General features: G+C 33.3%; 1 protein-coding gene across 3 annotated transcripts in view; it reads left to right on the top strand.

The window, feature by feature from the left end:
• Positions 1-16,925, top strand: part of grm8.L (glutamate receptor, metabotropic 8 L homeolog) — a 435,368-nt gene that overhangs the window by 279,253 nt on the left and 139,190 nt on the right. For all 3 annotated transcript variants that reach the window (XM_041586418.1, XM_018252589.2, XM_018252590.2), the window contains 3 exons: positions 14,750-14,885; positions 15,337-15,491; positions 15,895-16,032. In XM_041586418.1, the coding sequence (XP_041442352.1) occupies positions 14,750-14,885; positions 15,337-15,491; positions 15,895-16,032 (429 nt within the window). The remainder of the gene's footprint in view (positions 1-14,749; positions 14,886-15,336; positions 15,492-15,894; positions 16,033-16,925) is intronic.

Raw genomic sequence — 16,925 nt, 5'->3', positions numbered from 1 at the left:
TCCATCTGGTGTACAAATCTAGGTATCCCCAGGGAAATTTATTGGGTTTAGAACTCTGCATTAAAACTTAAATCTACTATGTTTCAATTACACATTTTTTTCAGTTAAGTATAACTATGTTTGCAGGAAATAATACACATTTTATCGAACTACAGTGATGTTAAACTTTAGTATAGGTATGCACATGCACTATGTTCACACAGCTTACTATTTTGCCAAAGGAAATGCACTGTGCTGATAATTTACTTCATGTACATGCACTGTAGAAAGTAATGTAAATTTTTGTCAGTGGTATGAAGCTTTTATGACCTGCTGTGTACTGTGACTCAATAAACAGAAGATTGGCTACTGAACTAGGCAGTGTACAAACAGAGACACTGCATGGAATCTGGATAACAGTATTAGTTGCACTGAACCTCAAAAATACAATTTTAAAACGTTAAATCATTTGAAGTTTAAACTCACCTCAATATAAACTCAAATATTATTTATATGTGTGTGTGTGTGTGTGTGTGTGTGTGTGTGTGTGTGTGTGTGTGTGTATATATATATAAATATATATATAAAAATGTGTATGTATATATATATATGTATATATATATGTGTGTATATATATGTATATATATATGTGTGTGTGTATATATATATATTATATATATATATATATATATATATATATATATATATATATATATATATATATATATATATATATATATATATATATATATATATATATATATATACACATTTTTCAATTTGAATTACTATTTACTTGCTATTTAAAATTGGTTGCTGCAGATGCTAACTGTTGCACTTTCCTGAACAGCTGTTGATTTTTGTGATGTAGTTAAAGCAAAACCATTTTTTAATAAAATCTTTAAATCTTTAAAATATTATTATTCATTTATAAAAAATTAACCCAAAAACTGAAATACATCAAATTCATACCCTACTCATGATTCAATGCCCCTACTGATTCTCAGGAAAAAAAACGCTTAAAAAATGTATTTGAAAAAACTGCTTACATTTTGCCTAGGAAACCCCCACTCTATGTGAACTCGGCAACTTTTCTATGCCAACTATTTAAATTTTATTTTTGTGCTTAAAAGAACAGTTCAGTGTAAAAATAAAAACTGGGTAAATAGATAAAAAATGTTTGTAATATAGTTAGTTTGCCAAAAACGAATTATTTAAAGGCTGGAATGAATGGTTAATAGCCAGAACACAACTTCCTGCTTTACATCTCTCTAACTCTAAGTTAGCCAGCAAATTGAAGGGGGGCCAAACAGCATGCAGGTCATGCAGGCACCCCCTCAAGTCACTAATGAAACTCAAATTTGAAGTTTGTGTTTTAGTACAAAAAAATAAAAATTCCAACATTTATAAATCAGCCACCTAACCTGGAACCTTTTTTTTTTTTATTTGCCATATTCAGTTCCAAGATTTGATTAAATAAATGAAAAATAAATAATTAATATTACATCTCTAAAAAGAGTTGGGAAAACCTTACTTTCCAAACAGCTGTTTCATAAAATACATTATGTCAACTGTCTTGTTTTATATAAATCTATCTATCTTTTTGCCCTGATGGAATAGAATGAAACCAGCTACCGTTAGCAGTTACAGCACCAGTGTGCTGAGATAAGTCATCATGCAGACCCACACTGTGGTAATTTGTATAACCTCTAAACCTTCTACACTACTGGATGTTCCAAAACACTACCATTTAATGTAAAATTGTGTATCTCTGAATTAATAAAAAAAACATAATTATCAGCAATTTTAATATAACAATACAAAACTTAATTTTGAATGAAAACGGAATATTTATATCTACCATATCTTAACTTCTATCACTTCTAACTTTTTTAAATATTGCATTGCACATTTTAAGTTTTAAGTGATTGTATTTGAATATTTTTAGACCCTGTTTACCCGATTACATCGAATCTGATCATGGTTGACATATCCTCAATAAGCATATAACCTATATGTGTTTTCAGGCAACAATATTGTACATACTGTATTCTGGGTCAAAAGATAATTGCCTATAATCTGTAAAAATATAGAAATCATTAGAAACTTAAGCAAACTGCATGTTGGCTTATATACAAGTGACTTAAGGAGGTAGCACTAGAGACCACATAGCATAAGGAATACAATTGTTTTCCTATTTCTCTATGCTTGTTCATGTGTTCCAAGAATGTGTTATACAGTAGTTAGACACATTTCTATCATAATACAATAACATCTACTATAAACTTGTTAAATATACTGGTATGTGATTCATTATCCGGAACCATAAAATTCAGAAAGCTCCAAATTACTGCATTGCAATTTCCTATAATATTATTTTAAAACTAGTAAATCTTAATTTTTTAATAATTGTTTTTTTTCCCATGTACTAATTAAATCCATATCAATGGCAATACTTAAAATACTTAAATTATTAGATGAAAACTTAAATATAATAGATCACATCATTAAACTGTGGTAAATTTTAGTGCCATAAAGGTTTTAAGACAAAATAACTGGATAGAAGAAATTCAGTTTTTCGGTTTACTGTATATTAAACCGAAAACAATCTGTACTCCCTCTCTTGCTAGTTATGAAAAAAAATCATAAGATGACAGGGAAGTCATTAGCAGTTAATTAAAGCAGCAATGGGCATGGATAGAGTGGCCTGGACTGCACAGATTAAAATTATTTAAAACATTGTGGTAATTGCCCGTTTCTGCAAGAAAGAGAAAACCTGCTAGAATCTGAAATGTTTGTGCTGTAAGAAAGCAGATTGTGTTTCTAGTATAATAAATAAATAGTCTAATATTAACAAAGCAGCATACTGTACTTCTACAAATGCAAATGAATGCTGTAAATTGTTAGCAGCATAATCCTTACCAGTGTAACATTAAGAATATCAGACCCTGATTCTTTAATCCCACAAATTTAATATTCAAACACTGATTAGGAGCACAGGGGTCATTTCAAGTTGAAAAATAACTTCTGTTGGCATAATATTGTGATATTTTTTGATTTGTTGCTTCTATCACTTTTTAAGTTTAAGCCTATTTTACTTTTAATAAACTTCAATAAAGTAGTATATAATAAACTTGTGGCAGTAGTTTGTGTTTAGGTTTATACACTGTTTTCCATAATATTTATTATAATGCTGAATTGAAACTGGTTAAGAACATGGTTTGTGGGGTGTGGCCAGCAGCTCAGCATTGTGGACACGAAATCCAGAGTCTCCAGGCTTGTCTCACCCAAAAATGTGTCTCTCCCTCATTCCCACCATGGGCAAACACAACAAACTTAAGGATACAACATCAGAGAATCCTAAAACTCCAAAAGTGAGTGAAGCACAATGTTCGCTGAAGCAGTTCTTTCTCGGCACAGACCTGGAGGTCTCGTCACATCGAACTAAGATGGTGCAAGGACAAGCGCATAGCCCGAACCTTTACTCTATATTACTTGAAAATGATGAGGTTGCAGATATGAAACTTGAGATTTCAGCTTTACATTCGCGCCTGTCAGAAACTGAGACCAGACAAAAATCTGTGTAAATTGCCACAGACTCTCTTATACAGGCAAATGTAACACACAATAAAATGCTTTATTCGTTACAAAAACGTCCAGAAGATCTGGACAATCGTGAGAGACGTTGTAACCTGCACATTAGAGGCCTTCCTGAACAAGTTGACAGCACAAGTCTCCAAGACACAGTGGTAAAAAATTTTATCCATATCCTGGAAAAACAGGTTTGAGATAGAAAGAATACACAGAGCATTACGACTTAAAGGCTTGCCAACAGACAAGCCCAGAGATGTAATTTGCCGCTTGACCAGATATCTAATAAAAGAAGAAATCAAATAGCAAGATACTATAATCTTCCAGAATGTTTCAATTCTAATAATCCAAGATCTATTGTGGTCCACCCTCCAACAATGGAAACTTTTGAGACCTCTAATCACAGTAATTAAAGACAGCAATCTTTCTTTTATATGGGGCAACCCATTCAGCCTACAAGTTACCAAAAACAACAGGACATTTTTGTGGTCATTGGACCAGATGACCTACCTACATTCCTTGATGAACTAGACCTCAGAGAGATGGATCTCAATGAATGGCTACAATTCTTTCAAACTCCAAGGATGCCACAATTGCCCAACAGTGAAACATGGACCAAAGGGCCTCTGGAATAATCAGAGGCCCTGTCTATAAACATAACAAACTAATTAAAACAACTAATATCAATGGCAACCAGTAAGCATAAAGTACATGGGGTTCGGATTTTGTCTGACACAAGCTATTATATGATCTGAATTACAAACCTTTAATTAACGAAACTTGTAGGATTATGAAGGAATGGAGGAACAAACAATTTACATGGCTGTGTAGAATTAATACAGTGAAAATTACTATTCTCCCTAACTTTCTTTATCTCTTCCAAACCTTTACTATTCATCTTCCACCTAAAACATTTATAGAAATTAATAGTGTGATAAGGCAATATATTTGGCAAGGGAAGAGAAGTAGAATTAAGACCCATTCTTAAATCCTATTGTTCTAAAAAAAACTGACTAAGTAAAAAAAAAAAATGGTTTGTAAAATGAAGTATGGTTTTAAACACCTCTGCTCCATTTGATTCAGAAAAAAACCTGAGTATCATCTGCCTCAGCTTTTCATTTTGGGTGGATGCAGTTGGTTTAAATAGCCCATATTTTTTTAGAAAGAAACATTGGGCTAATCTAAAAGTTTGGGTCAACCATCGAAGAAACCTGTGCAGGCCCATCGGGAAAGGTTTGCATCAATACACCACTGTGGTCCTGTCTGATAGAATTTTCAAACCTATCTGATATATTATGAGTCGAATATCTGTCAGGGAGGACATTGAGGAGGGGCCATACATGAGCAGAGAAACTGCTGCCTCTGTCTGATTGGTATTTTAAATCTGTCTGTGTATGACTGTCTTAAACTAAAAACTCTGCTAATTGATTCTGTTAATGGCTCTAGAGCCTGCAGTTGTGTAAAAAATGGAGAGATTGAATAAAAGTCATTAGAATATATACAGGCAAATTTTCCTTTATGAAAATCTAATAGAGCTTTTGTGAACATAAACATGCATTGAGTGACCAATTTCCCATATTGCGCATTTGCAGTGCTCCGTAATTGTAATACAAATTATTGCTTAAATACACTTTCAAGAAGGTCCTAAAATTGTTCAACTTCAAATAGCATAATAGTAACTGTTTAATAAAGAATATTACATAGTGAAATTCTAATTTTTGTTTCCCCTTATAGTGCCAATCCTGTCAAGTCTTAACTGAGTCAATGACTTCATTGGAATCCTATCTAGTATAATATTCTCTAACTTCTACTTCTCTAAGCATGCTGTGTTTGCAATGACTTGGCAGTGTTCTGTTCGGTTAATTTGAGATTTGTAGATTCTAATAAGGACAGTAAAAGTTGTGTAAGGTGTTACAGCTTGCTTGTAGTCCTTCTCTTTGAATCCAACATTGCTTTTAATTGTCACAAGAACCTGTCCATTTAGCTTTTTTGTCCAAACAGCTTGAATACTTTAATCTCTGCTCCAAAGTGAGTTACTCTGCCCTTTGCCTTTACCAGTGAGATTCAATCGATGACAACACAGCTAGTACTACAACTGCCAGTAAACTGTCATGGAAAGCTATAAATCATAGCTTAGTAAAAGCTGGTCTTTCACTATATATACAGTATATCACTGCCATACTGGAACTGTTTAAATAGCTAAGGCTGAACATTTTGATTTGTAAACTTCTGTTTAGCTATTTCTATAAAATGAATTCAGAGACTCCCACTGGGGTGGCATGGAAGCTAAATGTAAAACTCAGAGGCAGTAAGGACTACGATAAGGGGGTTATTTACTAAAACTCTAATTTATTTAATCTTTTTATAAAATCAAGTTCAACCAAACTACCATACACAATTTTATCTTAGTTCAATAAAATAAGTTGAAAAAGGCAGGTTGGGAAAAGACTCTATAAAATCAAGTGAAAATCAAATTGTACAAATGTTTCAGATCTGATGCCAAAATCCAAGAAACTGCTGTGTACTCATATAGAGCAGCGGTACTGCAAACTTAACAGCAATTAGCAGGTATTCCTTTGGGGCAGATGTTTCAATGATGGAGATGCTTTTTTTAACAGAATTTTAACGTTAAATACCGATACCTCCATATCTGTGCTATTTCATTAAATTGAAGACTCTCCTGTAAGATTTCATTGTAACTCAATGATCTTTTTTTAACATCAGCTTTTGGTTTGGGTGTTATAGAGCCATGTTACTACTGCACTATAACATCCCATAGGAATGAATTGCATTTGACTGCTCAATTAATTTGGATGAATTGGTACATTTGTCAAGGCAGAAAATGTGCCAGTTTGTTAAAATTTCTTTCTGACAGTCAGGAATATATGAATACTACTGATGGTATTTGAATACATCTCTTATCTGATTTGTATATCATGTTCCAAATATATTATTAGAACATAAAAGATTTAATTTGTAAAAACAACTTGTATTTGCATCAAAATCTCAAGGCACTGCTTTGGTCCTCTATAGGAAGCCCAGCCTGCAGTCTACAAATCTTTGTATAGTGAAACAGTATGGTAAAATAGCTACTGTCAATTAATTGCTAGAAACCTGAACATCCCCACTTACCCTTCTAAAAAAGAATATTTAGTATATAAACTTCAGGGAACAATGAAAGAATACCTGTTGTTCAACTTATAAACAAGACAAGGCAATAGTCATACTGGGGAAAATTTTATAGAATATAAATGAGTGCAATGGAAAACTTTAATTCAATCCAGTCTGTTCATACTCTTCTTTTACTTGCCAGTAGGTTTTATATAAATTTCTTTCTGCCTCATAAAAGTGGGGCTTTTCTTACACAACTAATTGTTTTTTTTGTGGTTGCAGTTGGGCCTTTACCTAACATGAGATTGTGATGGACCTTAATACAGGCTACATTAAAAATATCAATGAACATTTGGAAGTAAATAAGATCAGTAACCAATGATTAATAAAAGTAAACTTTAAAAAATTATATGATCAAAACGCTTGTACGTTTTTTAACTTTTAGGCATGTCATTTAATTTACACTGCAAGTGATGCCTCTTAAGTAATCCAAGTAGGATCTGGAGAGGCATCTATTGATTTCAGGAGCAAATGAAGTCTCTAGAGTTATTTGAGATTTCACTGTTCAGACAAACATTCTTCATCCCCTATCAAGTTACTTATAAAGTCAGTCTGCAGTCACTTAAACTTACCTGTGTCCATGGGATTGGTTTACAAAAAATAGTTGCGGTGCCAATTCACTCATTTATTCACACAATAATAAATGGTTGATGTTATTCTGTGGATGCTTTCATTTACTTTTCTATAACAATAGGACATTAAACAATGAACCACTATGCCATTGGAAAAATGATTCCATTTCTGAGGATTGCATATATACAGTATATATGCAATCCTCACAATTGGAATCATTGATTTAATATATAGTTTCCTTTTTCCAATGGTATAGTGGTTCATTGTTTAATTCCCTATTGTTATATAAAAGTAAATGAAAGCATCCACAGAATAACATCAAATAAATATATATATATATATATATATATATATATATATATATATATATATATATATATATATATATATATGTGTGTGTGTATATATATATAAGTGATTATACATCTGATATTACATGGGAAAGCTGTGTGGCTTCTGTACTAACATATTGCTTTGCATATTGTTTAACTATATTTAATTTTGTTTATACAGTATGTATCTGTATATACTAATACTACTTACTAGAAGTCATTCCAGTTTTTATGATCCAATGGGCAGATTTCTAAACATACACAATAAAACAGACCTGTCTCGAACTACAGGTTGAAAATGAGTGCATGTATAATTACTAAATGCCAGTAGAACCTGCTACAGTTCATTTCAAAAGTTCATTTTGAAAAGTATATATCTGTATAAAATATTTATAAAAATGGAACAGTGTTTCTACAGCTTTTGAAAGAACTCCACTAGTTGGTTTCAAAATGGCAAGCGTGGTTGACAAATAAATGAAGTCAATTTGTCAAGGGAAACAATACTAACGTATAAGCACTATACAAGGCAAAAAGTAATTAACGGAAGAGTGGTCATTGTCTGGCAAAAATTTGTATGATTTTCATGGATATTTAAAAAACCATAACCAAAGCTGATATTCAGAAATACATAATTTGGTGAAATAAGAAAGCTGGATTTAAATATAGTCACAGAAGCTGTGACCAAGAAGGGAAAGGCTTGTGTGCAATGACATGCCATTGAGGTGTTGGAATTTTTACTCCTTGTCTGACCTGTGACCAAGTTAAATCTTGAAGCATAAATGACACATGTCGGAAATTTGGATACTCTGGACAATTTTCAGATTTATTTATCAATTAGTTTACTTTTTAAACAAGCTGATAAATCATTATACCTTGGTATTGTATGTACTTGGCAAATTTGACTGATTTGATTGTAGAACCATGTGATAAATATGTATATAGTTGAATTCTTTGTTAGCTTATGCCAAGTTTCAATAATTTGAATGTAAACATACAGTATGTTCATTTTATTTAAAAAAAAAAAAAAGGTGGTCTGTAATGTATTTTTTAAGCATGTGCATACAGTATATGACCTGGTGCATTTTTGTATTCAGACCCCTGTATTTATGTATCTTTTAAGATTACATTGTCAGAATTGTATCACCTTTATCACCTAACAAGAAAACATTTTCTAGGATTAATTTTATAGCTCTCAGTTAGTGACAAGACTAAAGGGAAACCTGACACAGAACATGGCATTACAATTTATGCAGTGTGCAAAGCTCCAGTCTTTTGTCTGCTACCATCAAAAGGCTTGCTTTAATCTGCTGACCTTTTTTGCTGGTATGTTGCCTGTAATCATTTATTTAAAATGGGCTTAATTGGGGTGTATAAACCTTTGAAAGAAGCTTCTGTATTGTAGGGTCTCTTGTTAGTATAATGGTTACTCGCCACATCAAGGAAGTGGCCCAGGTGCACCGCCCCGGAGCCCTCAGCACAGGGGGCGGACAAACCGACAAATCAATATGGAGCAGGCACTCAAGAAGGCAAAACTTCCACCAGGCAAATGTTCAGATGTGAGAAAGTTTTATTGTGTCAAGCAGCCTGACACAATAAAACTTTTTCACATCTGAACATCTGAACATTTGCCTGGTGGAAGTTTTGCCTTCTTGAGTGCCTGCTCCATATTGATTTGTCGGTGTATAAACCTTTGCAACACTGTAGTATTTATGTTTAGCAGCATGCATAAATATAAGTATGACAATTGAAAGAGAGGGGGGCTAAAGTTCTTGACCCTAACCTTGGCAACCAGGGACCTGTACATTATTTTGACCCACTGAATGAATTTGTTGGCCAAACCTATGAAGTACTTCTCAGAGGTAGTCCCACTCTACCGAGTCAAACACCTTCTCGGAATTGAGTGAGGCCACTACTCTGGAACCTTTGTTTGTGTTTGAGAGTTGTAGATTAGTGAAGAGATGACAGAGATTAAAGTCAGTTGCCTCCCAGGCATGAAGTCGGATTGGCCTGGGTGTATTAGGTCTTCCATATTTTAGCATTGGTATTTATGAGGGATATTGGTCAATGTAAGCTACAAAGAGTTGGATCACAGCCCCCATTTAGGATGACCCCTATGAGAGCATCAGCAAAATATGGCAGCAGAAATTGAGAGTCCCAGGCCACTTGAAAAGTCTCTAGGAGGCGAGAGACTATTATTTGTGCTAGTGATATGTATCAGTCCAGGGGGGGAGCTTATACAGTCCAGGGTTTTTTTTAGAAGGGAGTTTCTGAATGGCCATTTCTACCTCCTTAGCAGTAATAGGCAGGTCAAGCCATGCTCTCTCCACAGGAGATAATGTAGGTATCGAAACAGAATATGATTCTCCTTTTAATGGAAACATTTTAATTAAGACTTAATACTTACTGTAATTTAAGACTTAATACTTCCAAACTTGGGGTTTGGAAAGAAATCCAAACATATGCAAGATGACCAATGCTCAGCTGAAGTTGCATCCTCTGTCTTTATGAATAATAATTGGTTCTAATGGGCTCTAAGTGGTAGATTTTGAAAACTAAAAATTCTTCTGAAAAGAGAAAATTGTGGCAACCAAATGTATTTACCCAACAACAGCCCTTACCCACCAATAAATGTATCTGCATTTTATAAATTACACACCATTTTCAGCAGTTTCAGAGCTTAGCATCAAATCCAGTGTGCCATTGTGCATGACATCATATACAGCATTAGTGCCTTGTTACCTTGGTGATAGTCATTTGTGTCCATGAATATAACCTGCTAGAAGAATGTTAGAATTACTGTGGGGTTGATGGTTGTTCCATGGTTACCTAGCATCCATAATCCCAATTGCAAATAATTAATCAGAGTAGGATGAACCAGAAAATTGGTGCTTGATGCAAGTTGGTAGGCGCATGTATTTTTGCAAGTACATTTGAAAATAATGTCTTTGTCTGCCAATTTGCACTTGTGCTTGCTTTATTAAATTAGTTTTTCTCTTCTTAACTTTTAATTCTGTCAGCCATTGCTATGTTTTCCGCTACTACCCATTCGTTCTTTCTGTATTTTCTTATATCTTTGTTTTAATTACCCCCTTTTCCATCTTTTATGTTCTTTCTTTTGTATGATATGTATTTTCTTATATCTTTGTTTTAATTACCACCTTTTCCATCTTTTATGTTCTTTCTTTTGTATGATCTGTATTGTAAGTTTTCTATGTTCTTAGCCCTTTTTTTTGCTGTTACTTTTCATCATCATCACTTTTGGTTTTTACCATCTTCTCATGTGTAAAGCTAGTGTTTTACTGGTCTTGTTTGTGTGTCTGTGTGAATGGGAAGGTTAATCCTGTGTTGACATTAGGAGGAGGGGATCTGTATAGATTTGTAGGAGGAGAATATCCATAGCCAAAGCAGAAACATGTTCTGATCTGTTTCAGTTTACTAAACAGATCAATAATATAGGACAGAGTGAATCACTATATTAAGAAAATGTGTGGTTATTCCAAGATATGTAAGCTGTCTGGTTGACAGTGGACCAGTAAACTTTATTTAGTAGATAGATCTCTAATCGCTGTTACAGAATGATCTTCTATACAGACTTTAAAGATGAAAGATTTTATTTTTTTGAAAGACAGGAAGAATATGAATAATAGGAAATACAATATATCATGAAAGTACAAAAGTAACTTATCAAAGTTCAATTTTTTTTTTCCATAACCACAATCTATTTATATACTGTATAGAAAATAGTCATGCTGTTGTCAGACCTCAAAATTATTTGTCTGATGATAGTGTCCACTTAAATGCTGTAAGACAAGAAGCCTACATAAATTTCACTTGTAGTATCGTATCACAGTGTTACTACGCACAGGTGGTTCCAGAGGTACAGTAGTAAGAATCACTGATAGCACATATCTATTACAGATTGAGTTGAATTGCTCTGTCACACAGGTCATATCAACCTTCAGCTTTCTGCATGGCTGTTTCATATGAGGGGATGTTTATGTTATGCTTGTTACAAGACAAAGCCAAGTTTACATTTTATCACGGTTAATTAAAGTTTGCATATGTTCTTTATGTAAACAAATTTTTAGCTTTATTTGAATACTGTGAAATACTTTATATGTTACATTTAATTTAAAGACTAGTGATGAGTGAAATTGGCCCCTAAAAATATGCCAAAATCATTAGTCAATGGAAAGGCAAAATTACATTGTAGTTAAGGCATTTTAGCTCTGCAATAACATATACTTTGCCCTTCCTTGTTAGAGAAGCTCTTTTCCTCTATGCTTCAACTGTTCTTCATATAAAAAATAGTATGCCAATTTCTTCTAAACACAGCACATGGACAAGGAGAGGGCTGGGTGGACGCCATTGTTATTTGTTGATGTTAAAGAAAAGAGGTGTAAAATAATGATGTCAGGTTTTTTTTTACTGCAAAGACAAAACAAATGGTGGATTTGTGACCATTTTACACAACTGGCAAAAATGTGAATCGTGCAGCAAAACTATATCAGGTGAAAAAGATCACTCGTTCCTATTAAAGACATTTAAAAATTGCAATTAAAAAGCATTTACCAAGTCCACCATGTCTGCAAGTTCTTTATGGTCTTTATATTAATACAATAAAGTTCACAAAGTAAGCACCAGGTCTATTAAGTGATAGCGACCAAACGACAGGTAGCATCTACTGGTCATTAGAAGGTCACATGCTGTTGAGTTGCTTGGTGCAATGACATGCATTTTTTTAAGATTATATCTTCTCGTCAGTATCTTTAGTAAAATGAGCATGCTAACTGTTTAATTGGGTACATTAGTTTAATCCAAGCTAATTGAAAATGGCTTAAATAACTTCTAAGTAAATATTAATTCTTTAATGTCATTTTTCATAACTCTTTATTAGCTTCTAAGACATCATGTAAATAAAGTCAGTCATGCAGATTGTACTCATTTCACTGTACTTTCAGTACTAACTGACAATTTAAATGTTAAACTAATAAACTTGGATATATTAAAGGGGGATTATCATAAAAAAGGAAATGTCATATAAGCATTAAAATCAAATATGAATATATTTATATAATAACTTCGCTAATAATCAAGGTACTCATCACTATCTCTCTCAGCCTTGTGGCAGAGTCAATTTGTTTCCTTAAATGTAGACAAAAAGCACACTTAATTATTACATCTCTTATTTCCAAGGAAGAAGCTCATGTTACATTTTGTTTTTCATGACAGTTCCCCTTTAAAAAGGGTACTAGGGCCTGGGCTCAAGTCTTACACTACTGTCCCTAATGTACAAATATACTGTTGCATAAAGGTCTGCATGAAAACTGGTCTTGCCTCATAAATTTCTAAACCCCAATAAACTTATATTGATATTTGTAGGGATGGAAGATGTATCATTTAATTCTTTCCAAACATTGAAAAAAAATAATGAATCGATTACAAGCATCATTTTATATAATAAATATAAAAATAATATAAATGTACTATTTGCAACATTCATTGACACAAGACCACCAAACATATACGGGCCCATTTTCTTAGCTCGAGTGAAGGAATAGAATAAAAAAATCTTAGAATTTCAAATGTTTTTTTTTTGGCTACTTCGACCTTCGACTTCGACTTCGAATCGAACGATTCGAACTAAAAATCGTTCGACTATTCGACCATTCCATAGTCGAAGTACTGTCTCTTTAAAAAAAAAAAAAACTTTGACCCCCTAGTTCGCCACCTAAAACCTACCGAAGTCAATGTTAGCCTATGGGGAAGGTCCCCATAGGCTTTGCTAGCTTTTTTAGGTCGAAGAAAAATAGTTCGATCGATGGATTAAAACCCTTCAAATCGTTCGATCGAACGAATTGCGCTAAATCCTTCGACTTCGATATTCAATATTAGTTAACCCTTGATATTCGACCATAAGTAAATCTGCCCCATAGGATGTAGAATAATATGGACTATTTTCTTTAAAAATGTGTTTGATTTCATTTAGGTTAAAAGTAACATTCGTCTAGCAAGAAGCAGATATCATGTAAATAAAAAACCCTGTTATTTGAATTGTTTGATTGCACTTTTCAGTTTTTGTTTTTCTCTAGGAGGATGTAGTTTTAACACATCTTCATACAACCATGATTGTTGTGCATGGTGTATGAAAATGATACCTGCAACTTGTCTTTGTGAGGAAAGATCCATGTATCGACTTTTACCCAGACCCACCACCTGTTGTAATGCAATGCATTTACTTTGGGCACAGCATATGCAATGTTGGTTCTTCTGCATCAACCTTTAAAAGACTTCTTTCATTAACAATTTAAAAAGTAAACCAAGGCCTGTGCAATTTCCAAGCCTCTGTTACAAACAATTGGAATGTACGGCAAACAACCATTTATATCCCGGTCTGTTGTCTAAAGTGAGCATAACTACATGGGTTATTCCATAAACTATTGGGGGCACATTTACTAAGGGTCGAAGTTAAATCCTTCGACTTCAAATATCGAAGTCGAAGGATTTACCGCAATTCGTTTGATCGAACGATTGAAGGAAAAATCGTTCCATCGAATGATTCAAAGGATTTTAATCCAACGATCGACCGATTTTTCTTCGATCAGAAATTGCGAGCAAAGCCTTTGGGGACCTTCCCCATAGGCTAACATTGGTGCTCGGTAGGTTTTAGGTGGCGAAGTAGGTGGTCGAAGTTTTTTAAAGAGACAGTACTTTGACTATGGAATGGTCGAATAGTCAAACGATTTTTAGTTCGAATCGTTCGATTCAAAGTTGTAGTCGATAGTCGAAGTAGCCAAAAAAATACTTGAAATTCGAAGTATTTTTCATTCTAATCCTTCACTCGAGCTAAGTAAATGTGCCCCTTAGTGTTATTAAACTAGATTTTCTACATGACATTTGCTCCAAAAGAAAAAAAAACCCTACCAATAAACAAAGTAAAAATATTTCTATATTTTCTATATTTTCACTTGTTCTATGAACAGATTTATGTCTGGAACATAACAGAAATGGATTTTTCAGCTGTTTTTATAATCCAAACTTGTCTTGAGTGTATAAATCACTAATCCTTTAAAGTGTGGCTGAACAATATCATGTCTTTACAGGTGGTGTTTGCATTGCACAGTCATTGAAAATCCCCCGGGAGCCCAAACTAGGAGAATTTGATAAAATCATTAAACGCCTGTTGGAAACCCCTAATGCACGTGCAATAATCATTTTTGCAAATGAAGATGACATAAGGTAATAGGTTTCTCTCTATGCCCCTGCTTTTGTTTCTTGTTTATATGTCATTATCACAGCTAGGCACAATTATAGCACACTCTCTTGTTCTTAGCACATTTATATTACCGTGCTTCAGAATTGCATGTGAGAATTGAGGTGTAGAAAATCTCAGCTGCATTTAAACAAAAAGCTTTTCTTGTCTTCCACTGGGACCTTCAATCTTTCTTGCTGTAACTTTACAAGATCCTATGGATTAAGGCATGAGATTAAATGAGATACATGAGATGAGAATGATAGATGACATAAAGCGTATTAGAGCTAGAATGAAACAAATTAACATGAACTCTAGACCCAGAGAGGTGTAAGTTACTTTCTGGAATTAACTTATTTTCTCTTCTTGGCAATTTACTATATCAGAGTAATCTCTCACAACTGGAATCAATTCTGTTTCTCTTTTATTGCAATGCAGACGAATTCTGGAAGCAGCCAAAAGAAACAATCAAACTGGCCATTTTCTTTGGATTGGTTCAGACAGCTGGGGTTCTAAGATTTCACCAGTGTACCAGCAAGAAGAAATAGCTGAAGGAGCCGTAACAATATTACCAAAGAGAGCATCAATAGATGGTAACATTTACAAGATATTCCTACTTTGTTCTACTGACATAAAGTTTACATACCTTTATTTACTAGTGCAGTCTGATTTATTAGGGATTGGTTTAGTGTATTTATGAAGTTAACAAGTCTTCTTTCACCCAGTTAATCTACACTGTGTAAATTGTAAATTATAACACTTTCTCCAGTTCCATCAGTAAGGGTGTATCCCTTTCCATTAATGTCTATTCCACATAATATACACAGTGCAAAAACTAGGAATCTAGGAATATTGTCAAGATTGGCAGCAAGACCTCATTAACATCTGTATGACTTGTATGACAAAACAAAGTCATTTGAAAACGACTAAATAACTTTCTTGCCTAGTTTAATGTCCAATACTAATAGTTTTTTTTTTTTCTTTTTAACAACACAGGATTTGATAGATATTTTCGTAGTCGGTCCTTAGCTAATAACCGTAGAAATGTGTGGTTTGCAGAATTTTGGGAGGAAAATTTTGGATGTAAGTTGGGATCACATGGTAAAAGAAACAATCATTTTAAGAAATGCACAGGTAAGCAAAACATATACAGTATTATTTTCACATAATTATTTGTGACTTTTGATTAGAGAGATCCATAATTCAGTGTTTTCTGAAGATTTATGTCTAATTACACTTTTTGTTTTCAATCTAAATTTTTGAAAAATTCTGAAAACTAACAGCATTATAAAATACCATCAAAAGCTTTTAAGAAAGTTTTTCACAGTTTATTTTATTTGACTATAAGCACCATGGATGTGCATAAAACAGAATATTTATCGATTTCATTTAATACCAATTACATTTAAGATTCTCCATTTGGTTACTGACCTGCAGACCCTAATTGGACATAATGTACAGTACAATAACAAAAACACCAGAAGCTGTTATCACATCCAGTCTATATTGTTGATATATATAACAATATATATTAATAAGAGGAAAAGAGTATTGATGGAGAACAAAAGAACTGAAAACATTAAATATCAAGACTGAACATAAAAATCCCAATATTGAAGGCTACTTATAATTGATTAATAACTGATTAAACATTAAGTTAACACCAGTTGCAGCCAATATGAATGTATGCAGCTTAGTTACCATCAAGTACAATGTACTGTTTTATTATTACAGAGAAAAAGGAAATATTTTTCATTTAAAATTAGAATTATTTGCTCAGAATCTATGTGGGACAGCCTTTTTTTGGAGCTTACCGGGTAACTGATATCTGGATAATGGATCCCATGCATAAAATATCTATTTACTTATTGTAGTATCAACAGCAGCATAGATAGGAGATGATGACAACAGGTAAAGTCCAAGCTGGTGTATGCTTTTGTCTTATGTGTATTCAGCCAAACAGAAATAAAGTCCTTTTCATGGAGCAAAACAAATATGTCTGAAAATGTGAACTTAAAGCAGGCTCA

Source organism: Xenopus laevis, chromosome 3L (genome assembly GCF_017654675.1).
Source record: "Xenopus laevis strain J_2021 chromosome 3L, Xenopus_laevis_v10.1, whole genome shotgun sequence".
Classification (NCBI taxonomy): Eukaryota; Metazoa; Chordata; class Amphibia; order Anura; family Pipidae; genus Xenopus; species Xenopus laevis.
This window is presented reverse-complemented; position numbering and strand designations above follow the sequence as displayed.